Source organism: Mauremys mutica, chromosome 7, assembly GCF_020497125.1.
Source record: "Mauremys mutica isolate MM-2020 ecotype Southern chromosome 7, ASM2049712v1, whole genome shotgun sequence".
NCBI lineage: Eukaryota > Metazoa > Chordata > Testudines > Geoemydidae > Mauremys > Mauremys mutica.
This window is the reverse complement of record NC_059078.1, coordinates 11,702,450-11,729,370: the sequence shown is the minus strand read 5'-3', so window position 1 is coordinate 11,729,370 and position 26,921 is coordinate 11,702,450. Positions and strand designations below refer to the sequence as shown.

The 26,921-nt window shown below is 38.8% G+C and overlaps 1 protein-coding gene across 1 annotated transcript in view; it reads left to right on the top strand.

Moving 5' to 3' along the window:
- Window positions 1–20,617, top strand: part of CNTN3 (contactin 3) — a 231,164-nt gene extending 210,547 nt beyond the window's left edge. The window contains exons 12-21 of the mRNA XM_045022552.1: window positions 1,634–1,751; window positions 3,024–3,182; window positions 3,282–3,431; window positions 4,856–4,926; window positions 5,953–6,187; window positions 6,391–6,506; window positions 9,251–9,437; window positions 14,158–14,270; window positions 16,815–16,983; window positions 18,638–20,617. Coding sequence (XP_044878487.1) covers window positions 1,634–1,751; window positions 3,024–3,182; window positions 3,282–3,431; window positions 4,856–4,926; window positions 5,953–6,187; window positions 6,391–6,506; window positions 9,251–9,437; window positions 14,158–14,270; window positions 16,815–16,983; window positions 18,638–18,741 — 1,422 coding nt within the window. The 3' untranslated portion in view covers window positions 18,742–20,617. The remainder of the gene's footprint in view (window positions 1–1,633; window positions 1,752–3,023; window positions 3,183–3,281; window positions 3,432–4,855; window positions 4,927–5,952; window positions 6,188–6,390; window positions 6,507–9,250; window positions 9,438–14,157; window positions 14,271–16,814; window positions 16,984–18,637) is intronic.
- The last annotated feature ends 6,304 nt before the right edge of the window (window positions 20,618–26,921 follow it).

Sequence of the window (26,921 nt, the reverse complement as noted above, 5' to 3'; positions counted from 1 at the left end):
ACACACAGGAGGAAATCAATGTAAAGCAAGTGCATACAGTGCAGTCTGAGGAAAGAAGAATGCACTGTGGATGAAATGCTCAGTTAAAAACCAAAAATAACACCAAGGGAATCTTAAAATTGTGTGAATTCAGCCAAAGAGTTACAAATGTACAACTCCTTTTAAAAAAACGGTATTCGTGTGACATTAAATATGGAACACCTACCATGGAAAGTCTGCAGAAGGAAAAAAATTAGTTTTGTGATTCTCACCTACAATTTTATCTCATGTAAGGACACAACAGTTTGATTGGGGAGGGGAGCAAAATTGACTCTCTAAAACCAATCCAATCTTGCATTGTCACATTCTGTTTTACTCACACACCTACAGAAGAAGCTGAATTTTTTCATACCAATTTCACATGGCTACCTTTTCTAAAAGTCTGTTATATCTGGACTAAACTAGGAGTCGTCTTAAGAGTGTACCCTTCTATTTAGAATGCAAACTCCACAAGTGACTAATAAGAGGTCCTTTGAGTCAGGCAACTACATTAATGTATTATAGGAGATGAGATTAGTGCATCACAAGTAAAATCATAGGAGTGACTGAGCAGGGCTGTGACAGTGGAGTTGCAGAGGGCAGGTGAAAGGGCGAGGAAGGGGACTCTAGGCTCCTGGCGGGGCAGGACTGCAAGAAGGAGGAGGAGCCTCTGGTTGCAGGGAAGGGCACCCCACTGCTCAGTGGTTCCTGTCTTCTCAGTTGTCTGAACTCCCAATTATCCAAATAAAATCAGTGTCCCCCCTGCTATTCGGACAATCAGCAGTATTCTGTATACCAAAACCCCCTGCATTGTGCATACTCACAACCTAAGGGACACCACCAGATGTATCAGAAGAGAAGATGGAAGGAAAAGTAAGTGGAGAACCGCTGTAACTGGATGACATTGAAGTTTACAGAATCCTGTCATCCTGATGTCCCAACTAGGGATTGAGTATACACTTCCATTCTACACCTTGACCATACAACCCTACAATTCCAGGACCGTATATGATTTAAGTTTCAGTCCCTTTTTGCATATATGTCATTCCAAGGAACCATAATTGGCATTCTGATTGCTAACATAAGCTATTTGTGTCAAGAACTTCTCTAATATTTCCAACACATTAATGTGGTTAACCTCATGCATACATATTCCAGAAATCCCCTAGAAATCTGTTATTTCAAGCATAAACAGACCTTTTGTGGATTACTTGTTTATCACAAGATACATATTGCTAAATCATATAACCCTAGGCCAAGAACCCTAGGCTAACTAACTAGGCCTCATACTTTTGCAGAGCCTGTAACAAATATTTTTATAAATTTTCTGTTTCCCCCTATTTACATTATAGCTTTACTTGCTTTCCTTTTTGGCATTTTTAACATTTCTTAACATATAAATTAGATAAGCTCGTTAGATACAGACCTACCAAAATCAGTTCAGGAGGTCAGAGGTCAACAGAAGCATATTAGTTATAACATGAAGTGAGCACATTTTCTCCTCCTTACAGAACAGGTGTACTTTGGAAACATTGGACATTTTGGACTGCTTGTTTATTAGTTAATAGAACATGAACTTTGCATTAAATATATAACGACTTTATGTATTCAACAGAGTGCATCAGGAGACTTAATGATTAGAAACATCCAGCTGAAACACAGTGGAAAATATGTTTGCATGGTAAAGACAGAAGTGGATAGTGTATCATCGGCAGCAGATCTGATAGTACGAGGTAAACCTTGGCTATTTTGCTGATCTTATTTTCTAATGACTTTCCTAGCTGACATTGTGAAACATAGAAGGGGCTAGATTGTGACTTGAACTATACACACGTGTAAGTGAGGAATGGAGAGTATGAATACTCTCCCCCTCCACCCGCCATGTGCATGCACACACAGCCCTGCTTGGACCCTGCACGCCCACTTACACTCTCCTTGGAATCTGGAGGAGCAGACAATGGGAGGAGCACTGGCTTTACACCTGTTCTCATGGCTAGTTGAGCTAGTGGGGGAGGGCAGGGGTGTAGAAACTCGATGCTAATAGAAATGCAGTTGTGAATGACCTCCACCAAAGGAGCAAATAGGCAATTGTGGCCTACTCATACACCTGCCACTCCTGAGGCTTTGTCCTCGAGACACAATTTAGTCCAAATTATGGAATCTGATGGTATTTTTCTTAACTCAAGATTTATTTTAGCTGTTAGAGATTAAACTGTAGCGCCAAATAAACCCTAGTTATTGATTAGCTAGCTGAACTTATTGCTAATGCAGTGACAAAAATTCCAAAATCTACATTCATTCAGTGTATTTTAAAATGCACTTGACGTGGTGGCTGAACTGTTGAGCATTTCATCACTACCACCACCCTCTGGGGCAAGGCCAGTTTTCATCTTCTGTTTGTGCAGCGCCTAGCACAATGGGTTACTGGTCCATGACTAGGGCTCTGAAGTGCTTCCACCATAATAATAATAATAATTTCCTCTCCTATTTTGTGTGAGGCAAAAGCAGCATCTTTTACAGGGTCTCTCAGAATCAGGATTTTCCAGCATGCCGCAGGAAGCTTGCCTGAGTGAATCGCTGTCCAGGGTGCTGATCTGATGTTGTGCTGAAAAATTACTGCAGTGCATCATACAGAAACAGCTTTAGATAACAAATTGGAGGACTACCGAACCGTATTAGTAAATTAAAGGAGGACATCAAAGACTAAAGAAAAAGGCATTTCATTTGGAAAGGTAGAGGAATCCTGCTGAACAGAGGTCCCTGAAAGAACCTATCATCTGTGTTATCGTTTTGGAATTACCATTTCAGAACTTGGTTTTCACAGCTATAAAATACCAGACAGAAGTTCAGGAAATGTGAAAACTGGTATTTTTATTGCAAGCTAAATTGTTTTATTTCCCCCACAGTGCTGGTAAAATAGGAACCAGTTGGGGCTGTATTTGTGGGTTTTGCTACCTTCACAACATCCCACCAACCCGTCTCAGTCTGCTTTCTGATTGTATTAGGCTCCCCTGGCCCCCCTGAACACGTGAAAGTGGATGAAATAACGGATACCACAGCTCAGCTCTCTTGGCAAGAGGGCGCAGATAATCACAGCCCAGTCACTACTTACGCTATTCAGGCGAGAACACCGTTTTCAGTGGGTTGGCAGAGAGTCACAACAGGTAAAACAAGAAACCTTGTTATAGTGTCTATATCCATTTGAAATGGTTATTTAAGGAGAGGGGGGAAAGTTCCTAATGCCCCACAATTTTATTAAATAGTTCCTGATGTCATCGATGGAAACACTTACACGGCCACGGTAGTGGATTTAAATCCGTGGGTTGAATATGAATTTCGTGTCGTTGCCAATAACAAAATCGGAGGTGGAGAACCTAGTTTACCCTCAGAAAAAGTAAGAACTGAAGAGGCAGGTTAGTGGTTTTTTCTATTTGTTTGTTTATAATTAAAATCCCATGGCTACAAAACAGCATTCAGACCTATGATCCTTTTCATACCAATTTTGAACTACGGTCCAATATAAAGGCACAGAACTAATTTGTTTTTGATTTTTCCATGCAGCTAGATGAGTGGCCTTGCTCCACTGCTATCGTCAACAAAACATCCTAAATACATGCTACAGCATGCTGAGATCTCATTGTGTTCAGTCAGCTATGTAGAGGCTACAGATTTCAATGGATGTAGAGGGGATTTCTTTATTTCATTAAATAAAGGAGTACAACAGTGCAAGTTTCAACATGGGATTGCTTCAAATTTGCACTCAGTTCATCCAGAAGAAAGTATCATTTGTACTAGACAGTAACGTTTTCATAGTACAGCATGGGAGCGCTGCCTTCCTCACAAATTTAATGTTCTGCCATTAGTGCTATTGAACACTCATCGGTGATGGATAACGAAGCACACACTCTGGTGCTCACATGCTAAGATAAGAAAAACCAATTTTAATCACTACAGGATGGAATTACGAGAGAAGGTCACTGAATAGTTGCATTTTCTCTGAAGCACTGAAGTATTAAAGGAGTCTTTAAAAAAAAACAAAGCAAAGCACAGGACTAGAAAATTACTCTATCCAACAAGCCCTGTTTTTAATGCTTGAGAAACACAAGGGGACTTGAGTATAAGTGAAGATGGGGATTTTCTTTGCAGTCAGCATCGTAAAGGTTTATAGAGTATACAAAGAGTTGGAGCATAAAGTATGCATGTGTGGTTATCTAACAGTAATATTTTTCTGCTCAGGACACGGGAGGGGATTATTCAATAATCATCATTCTCATTAAAATCTAATGCTGTCATGCTGGCAAGGTTACTGCTAATTTGTTTATCCTGAGGTTAGGTATAGGTTGTCATTTTTTTTTCCTTCATAGATCATTAGTTTGGTTTTCCCACTTTTGCTTTTCTTCTTCTCTTTTCATCTTGGTGCACCTGGTACATATAAGATGTGTCCCAAGAGAATATATTGATGAATTCCAATAAGGTGGTGGTTACACTGAGTAAGAGCATTGCACAAGTGATCTGTGTAACATACCCAGCATGACAGCTTGCAGCATGTCTCAAGTTGTTTGGGGGCTCTTAAATTTTAAACCAGGGTGCAATCCTGCAAATCAGTGAGTTCTGTGCCAAGCACAGCAAGTGCACAAGCAAAATGAGTGCAGGAAGCGCTTGGTGCTTCCAAGGATTGGGCCCACACAACAGCGTAGAAACAACTGCCCTGTTTCAAGCAACAAATTGAGTAAAACTCTGAGTTCCTTTCAAAGCATAATTAGTGTCATACAAAGTCATCTCTTTATCTATATGTATCTCTTTATGTTTATCTAAACTATGTGTTTCTTCTTCACAGTTCCTGAAATACCCCCATCTGAAGTAAGTGGGGGAGGAGGCAGCAGATCTGAACTGGTCATAACATGGGATGTAAGTTTTCTGGCAAGAGATATTCTTCTAAGAATAACTCTTTTTTCATTCAAATTCCCACCCAGAGATCAAACCCCTTGCATTCAGCAGCATCTCATCTAGGACATACGAGTGTGCTAACATTCTGTCATGTTGGCTATGCATATTTCCTTCCCGCTTTCACTTCCATTAGTTACTGTCCTAGAATAGAATCAACAGAAAATATAGTTAACATGCCTGAGATTGCTCCTGGCTTAGCACAAACGTTAAGAGAAGTGTAGAAACATTGTTGAAGAGTCAAGCAGAAGAATTATGCCTTTAATTTTGTCCATTCCCCATGGCACTCTGGAGCTTCTCCTTGATTCTGCTAGTTTTGGACTATCCAGGCTGGCACATAGGAGTAAGGAAGACAGTTGAGTAACACTTTATATTAAGGGTTTCATTTATAAATTGTTTATGAAAGGTTAATAAATGTTATAAACTTGTTACATTTGTGTTACATTACATCCCTAGCCTCTGTTTGTCAGAGGGTGGAGATGGATGGCAGGAGAGAGATCACTTGATCATTACCTATTAGGTTCACTCCCTTTGGGACATGTGGCATTGGCCACTGTCGGTAGACAGGATACTGGTGTGGATGGACCTTTGGTCTGACCCAGTATGGCCGTTCTTATGTTCTTATAAGTACTATGTGTTATAGATGGTTGTCACTTCAGTAGGTGTTAAATAGTTATAACCCATAGTAGTAAGCAATTTGGTGTCCTGATGAACTTATTAACTTTTCATACAAATATCAATTAATAACTTTTTAACCCATTATAAACAATTTATAAATGGAACCTTAATATAAAATGTGACCAACATTTTTAAAAATATTTACTCAGTGTCTGTCAATCCAGTTTACTTAGTGAAAAGCAAGCAACGTTCCTAACAATTTATTCTGTTGTTAAAGGCAATCTTACAGTACAAATCGTGAGGTAGCCTCAGGGGAGCACACTTTAATATACCGTACATAACCCATGAACTTGTATCCTTGTTTTTACACAGCCTGTTCCTGAAGAATTACAAAATGGTGAAGGATTTGGATATGTTGTTGCTTTCCGACCTCTTGGCGTTACGACATGGATACAGACTGTAGTCACATCTCCTGATACACCAAGATATGTCTTTAGAAATGAAAGCATCCTGCCATTTTCACCGTATGAAGTCAAAGTTGGTGTATATAATAATAAAGGAGAAGGGCCATTTAGCCCAGTAACCACAGTGTTTTCTGCTGAAGAGGGTACGTGTTTGAATCATCTCTTGAATGGTTTTCTTAATGCCTGTTTGATATGATAATATTACAACAGCTGGATGAATATTTGCTTAGCAGATATCACTGAGGCCATTTTCAATTAAAAGCCGTGCTGATATTTTTATTTTCCTCTTTACCATTTACCATTCCTATTTACTATTGTTCTCTTATATTTTTATTTCCAAATACAGAGCCTACCATAGCGCCTTCTGGTGTCACTGCAAAAAGCTTGTCATCTTCAGTAATTGAAGTTTCCTGGAATGCCATTCCTTGGAAAATGAGTAGTGGACGGTTACTAGGTTATGAGGTAAACCCCTTTAACTATGCACCATCCAGTAAGGTAGCATGACCATAATTATGTTTTATTTCCTAATCATTTATTTGTGAGTTAGCAGTCATGCAGTATGTTCAAATAATAATAAGAACATAGCAGTAGGAATATATTACTGACCAGCTGAGCAGGATGGTGATTGTGGAATGCTCAAGCCAAAAGAGAATTTGAAGAGCAACTAGCAAGACTCAAAAACTAATAACAAAAACAAATTAAGTACATCCAAAGCAGGAAGCCTGCCAAACAAGCGGTGGGGCCACTGGATGATCAAGGTGCTTAAAGGAGCACACAAAGAAGACAAGGCCATTGTGGAGAAGCTAAATTAATTCTTGCATCGGTCATCACTGAAGGGGATGTGAGGGAGATTCCCACATCTGATCTTATCTTTTTAGGTGACAAATCTGAGGAACTGGCCCAGATTCAGGTGCTGATAGAGGAGGTTTTAAAAAGTAATAAGTCACCAGGACCAGATGGTATTCAGCCAAGAGTTCTGAAGGAAATCAAATATGAAATTTCAGATCCACTAACTGTGGTATGTAAATTATCACTGAAATCAGCTTCTGTACCAGATGACTAGAAGATAGCTAATGTGATGCCATTTTTTAAAAAAGGCTGTAGAGGCGATCCTGGCAATTTTAGGCCGGTAAACCTAACTTCAATCCCAGGAAAATTGGTTGAAATTATAGTAAACAGAATTATCAGACACATAGGTGAACACGATTTGTTGGAGAAGAGTCAACATGGCTTTCTCAAAGGGAAATCATGCCTCACCCTTCTATTAGAATTCTTTGAGGGGGGGAAACAAAGATGTGGACACGCGTGATCCAGTGGATATAGTGTACTTGGACTTTCAGAAAGCCTTTGACACGGTCCCTCAACAAAGGCTCTTAAGCAAAGTAAGTAGTCATGGGATAAAAGGAAATGTCCTCTCGTGGTTAAGTAGCTGATTAAAAGACAGGAAACAAAGTGTTGGAATAAATGGTCAGAATGGAAAGAGGTAAATAGCGGTGTCCTTCAGGGATCTGTAGTGAGACGATTGCTGTTTAACGTGTTCATAAATGATCTGGAAAAAGGGGTAAACAATCATGTGGCAAAATTTGAAGATGATACAAAATTATTCTATAGTAAAGCAGACTGTGAAGAGCTACAAAGGGATCCCACAAAACTGGGTGACAGGGCAACAAAATGGCAGGTGAAATTCAGTGTTGATAAATGCAAAGTAGTGCACATTGGAAAACATAATCCCAACTATGCATACAAAATGATTGTGTCTAAATTAGCTGTTACCAATCAATAAAGAGATCTTGGCATCATTGTGGATGGTTCTCTGAAAACATCTGCTGAATGTGCAGTGGCAGTCAAAAAAGCGAACAGAATGTTATGAGCTATTAGGAAAGGTTTAGATATTAAGATAGTGAATATCATAATGCCATAACACCCATACCTTCAATATTTCATGCAGTTCTGGTCACCCATCTCAAATATCATTATTTTAGAAATGGAAAAGGTACAGAGAAGGGCAGCAAAAATGATTAAGGGTATGGAACAACTTCCAAATGAGGAGAGGATAAGAAGACTGGGGCTATTCAGCTTGGAAAATAAACAACTAAGGGGGTGGGGGAGTCCATCTAGCCCAGTATCCTGTCTTCCAACAGTGGCCAGTGCCAGGTGCCCCAGAGGGAATGAACAGAACAGGTAATCAAGTGATCCATCCCCTGTCGCCCATTCCCAGTTTCTGGCAAACAGAGGCTAGGGACACGGATGTCCAATATATAGGTTCTATATAGTAGAGAATTTTCTTTTCTCTCTCTCTCTCTCTCTCTCTGACTAAGCTTGATGTCTCTTTCCAAATATATTTGAGAACCCACCAGAAAGGGCGTGTATTGTATAGTGATCCCTGTGATGGCAATAATGGCTCTATCTCTCTGTCTGCCGCAAGCTGACGTTTTTTGAATGACAGCTTTAATTTCCGTGGGAATTGTTTTATAAGATACAGTATTCTAATGAGTTTAGTGTGTGTTGTATTATTGTTTGTTAATCGTGTTTGTTACGATACTGCCTAAGGACCAAGAATGTGATAAGTGTTGTACAAACACGAAATAGTAGACAGCCCCTGCCTGGAAATGGTTACAGTCTAAATAGATGAGGCAGACACGGGGTGGGAGAAGGGGTAGAACACACCAACAGTGTGAACAATATCTTGGCAGCAAACATCATGTTAGTTCTATGATTTTGGGGTGTGGAGGGCCTAGTTCAGAGGGTATCAGCTACATGGAAAGAAAAGTGAGGGGAGAGGTGACATTGAAGAGAAAGGAAGGTTAGGGAGACAGGGCAGGGAGACGAGGATAAGGGGGCACGTATGCAGGGAAGTTGTAGTGAAGAGGATGTAAGGGAGGGAGAGGGTTGAAACAAACAACCATTCGGCGCAGGGCAGAGAATGTAATGATGAGCTAATGCTTTTCCTCTGTCATCATTTTCATTCAAATAATCTCTAACATTTTAGTTGCCTCTTTCCTATAACCACACTAGGAAAGAAATATTAGTATGAAAGGTACAGCCAGATAGGCAATAGGGATGCTATTTTCATAGGATATGTATTATTTCTGAAACTTTAAGGTAATTCCACCATTTTCAAGAGAGAAAAAAGCGCTTACAGGAATCAGACATAATACTGCGTATGAACATTTTATCACAAAAATGTTTTATGTTTTGTATCATAGGTCAGGTACTGGAATAATGGTGGAAAAGAAGAATCTTCAAATAGTGTAAAAGCTACAGGGAATGAGACATCAGTAAGAATAACAGGCTTGAAGAGCAACTTAGCATATTACACAGCTGTCCGGGCATACAACAGTGCTGGGTCAGGACCCTTTAGCGCCACAGTCAATGCCACCACAAAAAAGACACGTGGGTATTATCAGTCTAAATAAATGAGGGGAGGGCCATCATGGGTTTTCATCACGTGCAGGCAAAAAGGAGAACGTGTGCATTATTGGGAATGATGAGAGGAACAAATGAACCAGACTGTCATATAAAATAGAACCCTCATACTTTTTCAAATTCAAGCCCAGAGCCAACACCCACTTCTGTGGATGTTATTCATGATCATGGTTATGCAAAAATCAAACATGCTTATTTGGACCTGACTAACTGAAAGTCAGCACCACTGATTTCCAAACGTTTGTGAATCTGGACTGCTAAATTCTTCTTACTGACAGAGAATTTTCAGAAATCAGGTTTGATTTTATGATGTTGAAAAACAATCTTCTGCTATATGGAACCAAGTGACTCACTGAATATTTCATGGCTTTATAATATAAGTTCTCTAGAGTCTGACTTTGGAGGTGGACTGCAGTTCATGCAAAACAATCACTCATGTTGACTCTTGTGTTCTCTTGCCCAAATTACTCACAAGATACCACTTTACTACCAAAACAAGATTTAACTCCGGAGAACACACAAATACTTAGAAAGGCTGTGATAATTTCCACAGAACAGGAAATGTTTTGCATGTGTTCTGATGTTTAAATACAGTTCAGAATCAATGCCATAAATTTTGAAGCTTTGCTTTTTAACTAACATAAATCCACAAGTAAATCTGAATAAAGGGCCAAATATATACTCAGAGACTCTGATATATTTAATAATGCAAGTCCATCTTGAGTAGTCCCATGGCCAATCCCGTTAAGTGCAACTAAACAGCTTTCTGCACAACTTTAGTACTCATGCAAAGAACTTTAATGTTTCAAGTCTTCTCATCTTCTCTAAGGAAAACTTTAATTCAAACACGGCTTTTTTTAATTAAAAAATTGCTCCAAACTTTCCACTCACAAAACATTCCTCACCATCTCATCCCTTTCTTTTCATTCTCTACTTTCTTTTGAGTAGAACTGTTTGAAAAATTTGAAAATTCAAAAATTTCAGTGAAATGTGGACACATTTTTCATTAAAAGTTGTTGAAAATAAGTGTCCCTTTCTTCCATAAGCTCACATTTTAAGCTTTTTTTTAATTCCCACCAAAACCCCCTGAGATCTTTTTTGAATAATGCCCTTCTTATTGTGCATATGATTATATATGTTACATTTGCACTCTCCACACTTTTGCATGCAACCCATAAGATATTAGTTAATATTAATCTCTAACATGAAACATATACCGGTAAGTCACATACCATAGTCATGGATCATGAGCGTTCAACTTCACAGTCTATATATATAATGGTCAACGTTCTCTTCATAATCAATGCATGATGCCTAAAGCCAATGTTTCTCAAACTTTTCAGGCTGGCAAGTCCTTATTCAATGAAAAAAAATTGTGCCCTCCTCCCCTCCCCCCGTCCTTCATATCTTATAAAAGTAAGAGTAAAAAAATAGTGTTACAGTGCTAAGCCGATATAAATGTATTGGGGGGAGGGGGTTGGCTTGCATGGGTAAGGGTGTTCAGAGAGGGGGGAAAGCAAGATTTTCTTTGCATTAGATTGTTATGAAATTTGCCTCACAGCCCCAGTGATTGCTTCTCATTACACTCACCACGAGGCTGGGTGGTCTGAAAGCACCAGTTGAAAAACACTGCTGTAAGCCATACTAAATTGTTTCCATTGCAGGTTCTGTATCAACCACTTTGGAAACAGTGTTTCCCCCCTGTTAAATATTATGCACATTTTCATATTTCTAAGAGAGTCTCATCACATTTTTTTTAACCTTGTAAGAGTATCACTGAAGGTGACCTCCTAGCAAAGGCTGTTAAAACTTGCCCTAATAGCTTCATTGTTTTCAGTCCCATCAGGCAGAACTAAAAGCAGAGGTGCAATATATTGATCCATCAGAGCAACTCCCCTATTTATATTCCCATAAATCTAATGGTAAAATTCATTTTGTGTCACCATGACAGGAATAAACCTAATTAGAACTCTCTGAGGGAAAGTCAACCAGTCACATTTCATTTTTAATAGGCTTCAGTTCAGCATGGGACTCATAATTCCCATCATGGTCAATTATCTCACAGTTGGTCTATAATGATTAGATGCTCTCTCTTAATTGAAACTTCTTGATGTGGCGTAGAGAGATGCAAATATAAGTTTCTATATAGGCTTGGCAATTGGTAAAGAAGATCCTGAAATGAAGCAAGAAGGAGCCAGTTATTGTAATATCTCCTGCAGCAGAATACTCCCATTTTGGTTATCATGTTACTGTCATAGTCATTGGAGAGGCAAAGATCATTTTCAAATGACCATAGTTCTATTAATTATAAACTTAATAGAAAGCCAGTAAACTGTGAATTCAGCTTCTAGAGGTTGGGTTACGTCAAGGCCATTGTGCAAGAGAACTTTTTAGTTAATTGCATAGGAGAGAAATCAGTGGAATGGTGGACTAAAGCTATCGCTTTCCAAACATTGGCTGTGGTATGTTAACTGTTTTGGGAAGAATTAATTTTTCTTCAGAAAAAAAGGGCTTTGAATTTTTTCAATAAGTGATATTCTGTTTATCCCAAATATTTGACAGAATATTTTTGCAGCATATTTTAGGTTTAATATTACATTGTGCCTTTATCTTTATGCAAATTAATATTTTTAAACCAACAATCAAGAATTACTGTTCTTCCTGAAAAACCTTGAATTATGGAAAAGTTCAGATAAACAACTGTGCAAGTCTTCATTCATAGAACCGTATGATAAAACAATTTAACATTTATGAGTACTTGCAATATATATAAAAATCATTAGAACATATGTTCTGCACTTAAGCATGTAACTAACTTTAAGTATATCAGTGGTCCCAGTGAACTCAGTGAAACTATTCACATGCTTAGAGTTGGGCAAAATTTGTCATACAATTTTTTTGTGTGCGCGCACAAAATGCAGGTTCCAGTTCTTTCAGGTTATGAAAGAATTTATCAATTTGGGTCAATTTTGGCAAATTGTTTTGGTCAAATAGAAAAAAAAATGAGAACTATCAAAACACTTCATATTGGCATTTCTGAAACACAATATTTTGATTTTTGTTTTGGAAAGATGTTTTGTTGTGGAAGTTCACTCAGTTTTTTTATTAAAACATTTAAAAGGTTAAAAACCTCAAAAATGAAATGGAATGTTCTGTTTTGAGTAAAAAAAAAACCATTTCATTTGATCTGAAATGATCATTTTGTTTTACTTTTCAAATGTCAGTGGATTTTTTTAAATTGTTTCTGTTGATCCAATATAGCCAATTTTTTTTTTGGTTTATCCACTGAACCAAAAAATTGATTTGCACATCTATACTTGTGAGTTACTTCTGTAAGTCAAGTGGTAGAGGCCTATGATTTATGCATAATTATTGTGCATTTTTCCACTTGTTTGCAGATGTCATATTACTATTTTGCTATGGGTTTAAAGGAATGATTAATTAATTCTCAAACCCAATCTTAATATCAGTGTGTGAGAACTACTAAAATACGCTATAACAATCAGCTCGCGAGTATAAAAAACTTTTTTTGACAAACGCCTTTTATATATATAGAAATTGGATATTAGTTCATCAAGGTAAATTCTTAGTAATAAGAGCAAGGAAAATACTGAAAAAAGATAATATTTGCTTTTGTGTCTGCTTTGTATGAACATATGTGAATCCAGATTTACTGACATGCATGTTCATAGAAAAATTACGAAGTTTCATATGTGAAACAATTTTAGTTTTGTTCCAGTGAGTATTTGCACTCAAAATGCTCATACTACAAATTCCACCAGAGGTCATTATCATAGTTTGATATTGACTGTTCTGTGCCAAATCTTAGACTTATGCTCTTTGAGCAATAGCTAACTCTATTAGTTAACAGCATTAGTAGGCTGTTATACTTTTCAAGTGTGTTTATTTGCTCAGGACAAGATTTTCAGAAATGACTGGTGACTCTAGATGCCTCATTCTCTAAATATACAACTTGAGACACTTCAAGGGATCCTGATTTTCAGAGGTTGGGCGCTTGTATTTGAATATCTGGCCCCTTCAAGTTGTATCAAAAATTTGGGCACTCAACATTTACTAGTTCTTTTTTAAAATCTTGGCCTTATCCTGTCAGGGAACAGAAAGAATACTATGTGGTTTATCTGACCAATGACCAGTCTGACTGCAGCTCTAATAGGAATTACTGAAAACTTACAGATAACTCTTCATAATCATACCAAAGTTTAGAAAAAAAAGTAACAAAAGAAATGTCAAATACTTTTGCCGTAACCAATAAATTCAAATGAAGAAAGACTAAATTTGTCAAAGAAGTTATTCATTGCAAAATATTTTCAGTCTTAACAGAATGTTAAAGATATAAAAGGTCTGTATCATCATTCCTCTTATTATAATTTGTTCTAATTCATCATTTTTATATCTTGATACAAAAGCTTTTATCTGGCCATGTTCAATGAAGGACCATAGACTGATAAGTCAGAAATAACATTTTTGTGCATCTCTATTTATCTCCTCTTCTGTTTTTCCAATTTAGTCTCTGAACCATACAGTCTACAAGTGATGATACTCTGTTTGAGTTGCTTTTACATCTAACATGTAATGACAGTCAATTACCTGAACTATTATTTGCTGCTGTATAATAAATCACTAAAGCCAAGTAAATTAAAATCATGCTTTCATTATGTATTTCAAGCACCCAGTCAGCCTCCAGGAAACGTTATATGGAATGTTACAGACTCCAGGGTAGTACTGAACTGGGAGCAAGTGAAAGCAATGGAGAATGAATCCGAAGTAACTGGATATAAGGTAGGTAAAAACAGTACAGCTAGAGTACTTTATGGCAACAAACGCTTTCATTTTAAGCTTTTTTCATGTTTATTTCCAAGGCAACAATTTAGAGTTTAAAATGCTTGCAGATGTAGCCATTTTGCAGAACTCCTGAATGCGGGGTGCATGATACCACTCCCAAAACATCTTTACTGGACCTCCTTTTTATAGCCATTGTTTAAATTATTTCATTTGAAACAAAACAAAGTGAGCCAGATCCTTGGCTGGTGGAAATCTGCACAACTACAATGTTGGCCCAGTTTATCAAACTGATGGCCATGTGTCAAATTGATAATTTCATGGCTTTTTAACTACTGTGGGAAAACTTCCATTGCCTTGATAAAACTTCCATTGTTATTAGTATTCTAGCAGCAAACAGATGTTCAGAGAGTTCTAAAAATCTATATGGGCCCTATACACTTGCTATCTCTTAGTTAATTACAGAGGGTGCTTCTACAGAGCTACATTGATTTTCACCCCTTGATGTTATTACTGTAAACCAGTGGTCCCCAACCTTTCTGTTGCAATAGCATATTCATGTTCCCAGAAGAGTGTCACGGGCGCCGTTCGACCAGCCACCGAAATGCCGCCGAGAAGCAGCGTCATCGAGAAGCGTCGCCAGCAAAATGCCGCCAAGAAGCAGCGGCATTTCAGCGGCAACGCTTCTTGGCGTTGCCACTTCTCGGCGGCATTTCAGCGGCTGGTTGCCCAGTGGCCTCACTCCTCGGCGGCGGGTTCTCCGGCGGAAGCACTCCCTTGTCAGTAGCCGGGCGCACATAAATGCCCCGGCGGGTGCCATGGTGCCTGCAGGCACCGTGTTGGGGACCACTGCTGTAAACAGTATTTACATCACAAATCTGAATACTGGCAACATTTTTTAGCCATTCTGGGTTGTGTTAACCAGAGACTGATGGTTGGTTACAGCCTATGTAAGACACCTGGAAAATTAGATCATTGGGCTTGCAGGGCATAGTTGGAATGCAAATACACCTAGTCACAGATTCAGCACTATCTCTTCTGCAGTATTTGGCACAGCATTAGGTTGCCTTGGCTGTAGCTTCAAGAAATACAATACAAATGCCTACTACTGAAGTCTTGTTACACTGGGTAAAGATTTCAAAAGCACCTAAAATCTATTTTCAGAAGTGACTTAGGCACTTAGAGGAGAGATCATTACCCCTACTTCAGACCATTTACGCCAATGAAAGGGCCCCGGAGCAGCATCAAGGGCCCTGAAAGCCCACATTTGCCAGGAGAGGATTCTCCCAGCGCAGCCATTATAAAGGAAGAAAGCCATAAAATTGTTCCCTGAGGTCCACCATGGTTTCAGGGGCATGTGTTGGCTCAGAGGTGGGGCTGAGAGTGGGAGGGGTGTGCCAAGGGTGGTGCTGGAGCATGCAATGCTATAACAATTCTGAGCAGCACTGTAACCTATAGGGCAATGCAGGAGGCTGTCATAATGTAGATAGCGTTGTTGTAGCTATGTTGCTCCCAGGAAAATCAGAGACACAAGGCGAATGAGGTAATATCTTTTATTGGACCAACTTTTGGTGGCAAGTATTCAAGCTACATCGAGCTCTCCTTCCCAGACCTAAAGTAGAGTTCTCTGTAGCTCAGAAGCTTGTCTCTTTGACCAACTAAATACAATTTGGCCCAATAAACTTGTCCCTGTAATTTAGATGGGCATTGACAACTTATGGTGGGATGTCATGCCTACCTTTCCAGTGGACTTCTGCAATTTTTTCGCTCCATTCCTACCGATACCATTGGGAAGTTGTGTTATTCTTGTGCCATTACCCCTGGCATCCAAGGACGACTCGGAGTGCAAGAATTGCTCTGATGGATGCTATTCTGCTATTTTCTCAGTTAGGCCACCCACTCTGGAAGCTGGGCACATTGGCCTACTGTGACACCACCACCAATACCCTTTCTCCTCCAAGGACAATTTTTTTAACACTGGGGGCTGCAACCCTGGGTTACTCAATGGAAGCTGACATAACCCACGGCTGGATATAGCTCCTAGTGTTTAAAATGCAGCAGGACACATGCAGTAAATTTCCATGACAGAATAATCATTCAACACTTGCAGAACTTCTTCCAGTATAGCCCATAATTTCCACATTTTTATTAATTCCCTTCTCTGTGTCCCCTTACTATTTATTGCTTGAAGTGTTTGATTTAGATAATGACAGGTTCCAAGCGGAGGGATAATTTATAGACCAATACATTACTAAGAAACTCAAGAGAATATATTATTCATTTGTTATCATTATATATTGTGCCATTTTAGATTAAAGCTGGGATAAAAGAGCTTGATTAATGTTATCTGCTTTTATTGCCTTTCTAGATATTAATTATAATTCTGCTACATGAAGTCAGCCCAAAACTGAGAATTTCCCCCCCTGTATTTTTTTAGAATTTAACCCTTTTTCAAAAAACAAAATTTGGAGCAGTACATGGTGGAAGAAAGACTGCATGCAGCATCGCCAAAAATTCTGGGTTTTGTTGTTGTTGTTTTTGCAGGTTTTGTACAGGACTAGCAATCAAAACCGTGTGAATGAACTGACCACAAATACGACATCAGCAGAACTTTTACTCCCATTCAATGAGGATTACATCATAGAAGTAAAAGCAACAACTGATGGTGGAGATGGCACTAGCAGTGATGAGATCAGGATTCCCAAACTGACTAGTATGTAGTCACTGATATGAGGTGTCATTATTTTGTCGTACAGTAATGCCTACAAGTCTACCGATATCAGAACCCCACAGTACAAAGCACCATACATGCAGCTTAGTAAGAGATGATGCATGCCACGAAGAGCTTACATTCTAAACAGGCAAAGTGAGAGGGGGAAACAGAAGTACAGAGAGGTGGAGTGATTTGCACAAGACCACAGAGCTTTTCAGTGGCAGAACTGGGAAGAGAACCCAAGTCATCGGACTCCTAGATCAGTGCCCTGTCAACACTGTGGTGGTTCTTCTGTTGACATATTGTCTGACATTTCATTCCATAACTTAGTGGAAAAGCAGATGCACAAGGAGCATAAGTTCTGATCTTTGTTGCTCCAGGTTGTGAGAGTCCAAGTAAGTAATGTGCTGATGCTCTACTCAGGGTGACATCATCTTGTTACATAAGTACCTACTGTAGGTTGATCAAAGGACTGAAGAGAGCAACTCACTTGTATTCCTGGCTAGATAACCTTAACTTGAATTCCCAGGCCATCTAGAAAGAAGGCAGATAGTGACAATGTTCAGAAAAGGAAGTCCCTTACGTAATGCTAATATAGTACTCTGGAAATGCTCAGGCTTTAGAGTTTCTCAACATGAAGTTAATGAGGCTTCACTGATTTACCCCAGCTGAGGATTTGGCCAAGTATATGCCTCCTGAAAAAAAATCTATGAAAGGTTTTGCTCTGCTAATGTTTTATAAAAGTTCTATACCTCAATGACAGGATACAAGACAGACATAATAGCATAAGGATCATGAACTTGACTTGAGCTTAGTTTAATTGAGTTTCATAATGCAAAGTAATGCTAACTAGCATCTGAAATTAACAGAGAAATTGTTAATCATTTATACATCTGGGATTAAAGTGCTTCAGCAATAGGCATTAAATGGCACCACTAATTATATATATGTTCCCAGTATTTTGTAACACCACCTATTTTGTTTTAGTTGACTGAGTCATGACTAGACTTTGCGCCTGACATCCACAGCCAGCAGTTGTGGGAGCCAGTCTTTATATGAATGGATTCCTTATTGATTAAAAGGAAAAAACCCATGCTTGTACACTGTATGGTAATAAGTTAATAAAAAGGAAACCAATTAACGTTCACATGTCCTTACTCATGATAAACTTCCTTCTTTTGGCTTGGTAAATTACCGTGTAAATTAGTCTGTGTGTGAGTGAGAGAGAGAGAGATTTTACATATATACATAAGTGTGTGTGTGTGTGTGTGTGTGTGTGTGTATGTATGTATCTTAAAAAATCAGATTTTCACTTTTCATATGGCTCTCTTTTTTCATTTATAACCTTAAAGATGAAGACAGTTCTGTGAATCCTCCTGAAATGTGAATATATTTCAATTCTTCATACATATTTAGAATTATTTGGTAAACCTTGCATTGGTTAGATGAAATGAAGAACTGTAATACATCTTATCTGGAAAATAACAGAGGCCGAGATACTCAAAGGTATCTAGGTTCCTAACTCCCACTGCTTTTAATTGAAGTTGGGTGCCTTAATAGCTTGAGGATCTGTGCCAGAGTCCTTATTGGTAACATGTTTTGAGACATCATATATATTGCATTGATTTAATCCCAAATTTTTCATTTGTCACAGGTATGGATGCAAGAGGTTCTGGTGCATCAGTCTTGAACATCTACAGCTTATCCAGCTTCATACGGATAGTACCTTTCTTGACTTTTAATGCGGTGTTGTGGTGATACATTGTCATTCATTGGATACATTAAATCAGTTACAAAAGTGTTTTTTTAAAAAAATGCAGTGGTTTTGCATGGGTTTTTTTTCAACTCTGTGTTTTTAAATACTTCATATTCCATTGTAGGTTAAATTAAAAAAAACCCACCATATAAAAATTCAGTAAATCCTTTTAAAGGAATCTAAAATGCCTTAATACTTGAACCAAAGGAGTTTACATAATACATTTGTCAAATCTGGTGTAAATGAAAGTAAGAGTATTATGCTACAGTTTGAGAGCTTCACATAGTCTCAGATACACCTTAGCTCTATGATGAACTCCATATTTTTTTTTGGCAGTGACACTAAATTGTTTTGAGTATATCCCGTGTCATTGTGATAGAATAATTCTAATCCACACAAACAGATGAAAATGGATGCATATTTAACTGGAATCTAATGACAAATCTTAGACCGATTAAATCTTTTAAAAGCAGTGTTTACACCAAGTATGTTCAGATAAGCTTGCATACTGTCCTTTTATATAATCTACTCTAAATCTACCAGATAATCATAGGTATTAGAGATGGAAAAGACCTAGTCCATCTCCTGTCAATGTTTTGTCCCATTTACCTTTGAAAGTCCAAGAGACAGCGTTTCCACACTTCAAAGGTTTTCTCTTTTTCCTCATAGTCAGCATACATTTTTATACCTCCCTTAGAGAACACAAGTCCTTTCTCTCCATTTATATGTATTTGAATTAATTACAGATTTTTTTCTCATTCCTCTACTTCATCCATCTCTTTGCCAGGTTATTGCATACATATTTAGCACTATATTCTGTCTTCATAACCTGATCGTTCCCGCTCCCAGCTCATTTTTGTTGCCCTTCTCTGAATTCCCACATCCCAAGATGTTTTGGAAAATGCAGTGCCCAGAACTGAGCACTGTATTTTAGGTGCAGATGCACCGTGGCCTTATAGAAAGGGACTGTTGCCTCCCTGCTCTGTGATGTGTTTCTTCTGAATATTCAGCCCAAAATTACATTGGCCCTTTGTCTACCACGTCACATTGCAAACTATGCCTGATTCAATATATGCTATTACTCCTCTGCTCCCTTTTAGCATTGCTGCTACCCAGATTTCTCCTTTTGGTTGCTGAATGGGACCTCTGTGTCTAAGCAGCTCCACCTCTCTCAGCTGGGCTGGCATTCTGTAATAAATCCCATGAACATCATATAATTCTTGGTATGACTATGGCAATATACTATAGCTTTTACTAGATATATAGAAAAAAAAATATATATATATATATATAAACAAAGACTTTTTGTCCTTGTTATTACAGAGATTGTTCTAAATCTATATGTTCCATAGCAATATATAAAAGAGATCCCAAACCTGGTACATTTGATTTTCTACATTTGCAAAGCTTAGACAAATCATACTTTAGTCTATCCTTTCAGACAGCTTTCAATCGAATAGCAAATTACACAGTGTCAAATGTTCATGTGACATAAAAACGATATTCTGTTCTTTCAGTTTAATCTCAAAGTACACAAAAAAAATCAAAAATGTCAACCTCAAGTGAACCAAGATCAGTAAAATTCTGACATCACTGTAGTAATGTTTTAATATGCATTCAGATATCAAATTCACATTAATATAACACAAACTATCTTGCTAGCTATCCGAGCAAGATCTGTATATACTGTACATACATAGTAAAAAAACATAAATGGCTAGTTGTTTTTTCAATATGGCTAACCATTGACGTTTCTAAACAGTCACAAATGGCGGGAAACAGACATTCCTAGTAAATATATAGTTCAGTTTCATGCAATGAAAGGTGAATCTTTCTATTCTTGTTTAAGAAATTCTGCAGTGTCATTTTCATGATTATTCTGTTGCATTATTTAACTTTGTTATATATCTCCATGAGATATGTACTGAGTATCTTGTTTCATATTGAAAAGTATGAAATTTATCCTTAAACTTCCAGTTGTGTGTGTATCCTATGGTTATCTGTATGTATTTTTTTCTATTATTCTAATAAAATATTTATAACATTGAGGAATATTGGAATATTTCAAAATATGTTGCCCTCTCAAAATCACATATTTGTACTCAGAAGAGCACATTGTAGAGATGTCCAGCCACAACACTTGCCTATATTCTTAACAACATTCCTGCTAACTGCCAATTCTCTATTTTTTCCCCATCTCTGCTCTCATGAGGCCTGATCCAAAGGCTATATAAGTCAACAGAAAGATTCTCATTGACTTTACTAGGTTGACTTACTCTTTTCAAATGTTTCTTATCCTGTAATATAAATCTGCCTGGGCCCATTTCCTTAAACATTTAGTCCTTAAACATCTGTTAGTTTTTGATGACTCTCCGCTTCCCTTCCTGATATTTTATTTTCAAGGGAGGCCTAGAAGATAGAGCAATAGATTGGCACTCAGGACACCTGAGTTTGTTTCCAGCCCTGCTATTGCTTGGTGAATGACCTTGAGCAAGTCACGTCACCTAGTTGTGCCTCAGTTTGCCCACCTGTAAAATTGAAATGATACCTCCTTTGTAAAGCACTTTGAGATCACCATATAGGCTGTATTATAGAAGAGAGAAGAATTTTATATTATACATTATTGTTATTAAAAGGTATGGAATGTGCATTGAAATGCAAAGAAGTGACAGCCCTTTTATGTCCCTAAGTGCCACTAGTAACAGAGGATGCACTTTTGGCATGTAGGGTTGGGACACAGAAGCTAAAGTCACAGTTTTAAGGCTCTGATCCTGTAAACATGGATGTGAGTAGCTTTACTGTCCCACTAAGTTCATAAATGTTATGTGTTCATTCTTTTCCATTTCCTTCGTTAATTTCTTATCTTCCCTACCCAAACTGCATTTGCTCATATTTTGATCCTTCTCCCTATCTCAGAAATAGCAAGACCTGTTTGGTCTGGCTACTGCTCAAAACATTCAGCTGCTCTTTCTCAAGCCAAACTAAAGGAAAATCCAACCTGGGCTTTTCTACCATTTAAACCTTATGTTTAAAATGGCATTTGGCACAGCTAGGCAATGTTACTAAGAAGAACGCATGGCCTTCATGTCCTGCCAGTTGCTTCTAAATCCAGCATATTCTGAGTCTACTAAAAGAGCCAATTATGAACCAAATAAGACTACATGACCTCTACCCATGTAGTACAGAGCTGTTCCAAATGTTGCACTGAAGGCTAGTAATCCCAACGTGTTTTACAAGCTTGCATGACAGGAAATCAAAAGGCAATGGATAGGCCATTTTCTTGGCTGAGCAAGTTTTTGAATTCTGTTCCTAGGATTGTGAATTGGCAAGTACATTTGTGATGAAATGAGATCCAAAAAAGCATTTGCACTGTGGTTTCCCAAAGGCTCTGATGAATCTTTGTTTAAGCTGAACTCCATTTGTGAAACTGCACCTTAGCTTAAGAGTCTGGCAAGGTTAATATGTATTTATCAAAGCAGGACTCACTTCGATATGCAATGTGAGGTGGGAAAACAGCACTTGGTGGGGGTCTTCGGGAAAGTATTGCAGAGAAGAAGAAATGGCCAGTGATGGTAAATGTAACAATATCTGAAAAAAAGCCACGTCTCAGTCTATTTTGAAATATTTCATCAGTCAGCCAAAATGCCATCCCGACTTTAACCAGGCCGCTTTCTGCACACCTTCCATGTTGTAGACCACTGTTTAAAAATCTATCCCCTAGGAATTACATGAAAGAACGTTGAAAATTATTCGTATGATTTATGTAAAATGGTTGATATCACTGTGTGACTATGAAGTGTGAATGCGAAAGTGTTTCTGCTTTTTTATTTGTAAGTGGGGAAAAAAACATTTACAATGAAACTAACCAATTCTACATTATATCAATAATTCCAAGGTGGTGCAAATGATGATGAATCATTTGAGGCCCCATTAATGGAGCATAGTTAGTTTGAGTGGGAGCAATAGAGCAATCTATTATAAATAATATTGTTTAAACATTAATTTGTATTCATTTAGGCAGCATGTATTTGTATTTCATTTAGCATAGCTTGGGGCTGGGTGGGAAGGGGGAATCTGTCCATCCTGTTGTGTCCTTCTAATATATTTAATGATTCCAAAACTTTATACTGAAGCCAAAAGAAGCACTGAAAAATAGAGTGCCCAGTCCAGTGGGGTCCAGACCCTGACTGGTCCATGCTCTATCCATTAGCCCACGCTGCCTCCCTAAAAGGCTACGGTAATATAAATCAATAATTATAAAGGTGATGGGGAGGTTGGCCAAAGCTCTGAAAGATAAATCCAAGCCTTTATTACAGTCTGCAAAACAGAGACTCGAAGACAGATCCTGAAACAAAGACCACTGAGCAGCAACAGATCAACTCTGGCATCACAAACACAGGCTCTTGGAGTTATTTCAGCTTTGCCAAAGAAATATGTCAGCTCTTAGGCCCTACTACTCATGCCTATGCTTTGATATACAGGTGTTATAAGCATGAAAGCAAATCTGTATTGTAACCATGTAGTCACAGACCCAACAATCACTGTGCCGTGCTTGAAGTGTTTAGATTGCATGGCTTGCAGGACAGCGGTAACATTAGCCATCGAAATACAGCATCTATGTTAGGTGTCGGAATAGTGTCCCTTTCTTTAGAAACTTAATGAAGTACGGTAGCAAGGGGCTCTGCTGAAAAGTCTTAATTCATTAGTTTTTAGGCTTGAGACTTTTGATGGAATGTGATTTAAGTTGTCATTATATAAAATGTGCTGTAGCTCTGTGTAAATGACACAGACAAATTAGGGATGGAAAAAACTCCAAGTTCCCAGTTCAGATTTAATTGAAAAAGAATATTTAAATGGACCACTTGTCCCAGTTCAGAGCTGTGTGAATCTGGCATAATTCCCTTGAAATCAATGACTGTAGTTACTATATATTTACACAGGTGCAACACAGGAGGCTTTGGTACAAATTTTCTAAGCCCTGCACCTATGTCCTACCAAGGTTATGCTAGTCAACCCTATTCCTGCTCAGTCTAAGGGCCTTGTTCGTGGGTTCTGTCTAAGCTCTGATTTATCTGTGGGAACGGGATGATACTTGTGATTCTGAAGTGTGAATTTCTCAGATGTGGCTGGTATCGAAATTAAATCCCACATTTCATTCTCGGACAGTTTGCTCTGTCAGATGTGTGGTTGGAATGTTGGGCTCTTACTGAATACAAAATAAGTTGAAAACTAATATCACGTTAGCCTTAAGAAATATTGGAGATCTACAGTTTCAACTTAAACTTTAATTTGCCTTTAACTGGGGAAATGCAGAAGTGGGCAGTGCCTGTCAGTATTTTCATAGATATGTTACATCTTAATAACAGGCAATAAAAGAAGCCAGCCTGCATAAGGGGGTACATTAATCTGTCTAAAATAAATAACAATGGAATATTGGGAAAATAAAAGGAGTTTGTAAGCAGGCACGCTCTCAGACAAATTCCTCTATTTTATGCAAATTCTCTGCAGTACTGAGAACAATATAAAGGCTACATTTAGCACAGATATAACTGAATGTGCATTATGGCTGTACACTATAGAGACAATTCTTTTCTGGTAATCTGATACTGTATGCTACTAAATAGGCAAAAAGACCTTATAAGAACTAAATGTTTTGCTTTCTTTAAAATCCACTTGCATGGCTTTTCCTCTTTTAGTGAAGGGCTCTCCCAAGGTGGGGTTTATGGTTCATGTTTTCCCTTTTTGGCCTGCGTTCAGACACCTCACATCATTTTGGTCTCACTGGGAAAGTGGAGGCGCAGCATATAAAGATGTGTCTAAGGCCTGGTCTACACTGGGGGGGGGGGTCGAACTAAGGTACGCAACTTCAGCTACGCGAATAGCTTAGTTCGAACTACTTACCCGTCCTTCCGGCGCGGGATCAAAGTCCGCGGCTCCCCCGTCGACTCCGCCACCGCCACCGCCGTTCGTGATATATCAAACTCCGAGAAGTCAATTGCCACCCGCCGATCCGGCGGGTAGTATGGACGTACCCTAAGTGTGGCAAAGTACCTTCTTCTCCTCAGCAGGCTCAGTCCTTTTTAGCCTGGGAGAGACAGGCTTGGGCAAAGCAAACCCTTCTAGGTAGCACAGGGTCTGGCTATTCCTTCCCTCAGTCAGTCCCTTGTGCTTGTTTTCTTCCTTTCTGGGGACAGAGTGCAGCCTTCCTTGCTGGAAGGGTTCAAAGCCTTGCTGCACCTTGCTTACTGGCAGCTTCCCTGCTTCTCTCACTCTCACCCCTCCCCTCCACGCCGGGTAGGGTTTAAAAAGGTCTCGAACATCTGAACCTAATTAGTTCCCTGGACACTCCTTTTCCAGCTAAACTTTATTTCCCCCGGTTATCTCTCCTCAGTGGATTGGGAGAGGCCTTTTAACCCCCTGGGACTAATTACTACCCCCTCCTTTGTAGCCATTTGTCCTGGGTTTGCCACACTAAGACATTTGTGCTTCTGAGATTATTCCTATTTCAACCTCTTTATCAGGTCCACCCTAGAGCTACCTCCACTCAGGCTGTCTGAGTTCAGCTTCTAACACCTTTCAGCTCTGGGAGCTGATTCTCCAAGCGCCAGTTACTGCATCACCTTTGACTTGCTGGATGAGATTTTTCAAAGCTGCCATAGGCAATTGAGTGCTCAATTCTCATTAACGTCATGGAGGATGGACATCCAAACCCCTTAGTGTGCATTCCCCTATATATATCGATGGAGACTTTCAAAGCTGCCAAACACATTGCTGTGGCATTCCCTAGGAATGGATTGCATCCGCTCCACAACAAGCCTCCCAGAACGAAAGGGCCTGCCTCTCAAGGATGTAACCATGGTCTCGTGGATAGCAGTGCAGCCACCGGCTCACCAGGCCAACACGGGATTGTTTTGTAGCAGTAGTTTTCATTTTACGGGCTTAGCCAAGTTTGTCAGTGCAGCAGATTTACGCCAACTGACATTTGTTATCTCTTCTTTGCCAAAGGAACAAGTTCAGACACATCCACACCGTGAGTTCTGTCTATTCACAAAGAAGAAGTTTAGTGTGTTTGTGAAATTCCCTGATAAACGGAAGTGATGGATGCCTTGAAATTCCTCGAATCTTTTCTCCTGACTGTCTTTTAGGGCCTGATCTAAACCTAACGGACAGACTCATATTGACCTCTGTGGGCTTTGGATCAAGCCCTTACAGGATAATGGCAGAGCGTGTTTTTTTACATTAACGAACCAATTTGCCTTTTTATAGACCTACTGAGTGAAAAGGGGCGTCTTTCCCCCATAACCAGATTGGCAAATTGTGTTTATGAAACCTTCAGTCAAAGCAATTACATTTTTCAAAAGCTAAGCCATGATCCCATAGTAATTTCAGTGGGACTTCACATAAGATTAGGACCTCCGTGTTTGAGTTCCCATTTAATTTCTCTCTTTTTATTAGTGTTTTGCTATCACCCACCCTCTGACTGACACCCTGTACTGTATGTCTACATAGAAAAGTTGACATTTCCTGTCCCCATTGTCTTGTGTTAGTTTTTCTTCCTTTTGCCTCACAATCTCTCAATAAAATCTCCTTCCTTGCAAAAGAGAATCATTAGTTCTTTCTTTAAAATTTGCTCTTCCTTTGGTTTGTGTGGTCTAGAATGTACTCCCTTTCCCACCCCCACCCACCTTCCCTACATCTCTCACTTAAGAAACAATTATTTTTCCTAACTCAAAATATCTGCTCTGGTTTTGTTGTTGTTGTTTGTTGACTTCTCTTTTATTGAGACTACTTTTGTTGTAAGAATGCACTAACAAAGGTCTTGCATGGGGAGGATTTCTTTTCATTTTTCACATCACAGAGAGCCAGGAAAACTTGGCAAAACTCACTTTGAATTACATTCCTTTTCTCTCTGTGTACTCAACAGTATTCTAACCACCCTATGTTTTGTAAATGTGACTGGAACTGTTGTCTGCATGACCATGAAGTCATTTCATTGGGAATCTACCCATTATCAATTTAGCTCCACCAGTATGTTCAGCACCGCCCAGTACAAAGAGTAGGCATGAATCCTGCCCCACGGGGCTCATTATAATTTAAAGGACTGTATCCTACAAGCTGCTTAGCACCCTTCATTCCTACTGACGTTTGAGGGCACGAACCAGGATGGATTGGAATGATGGAT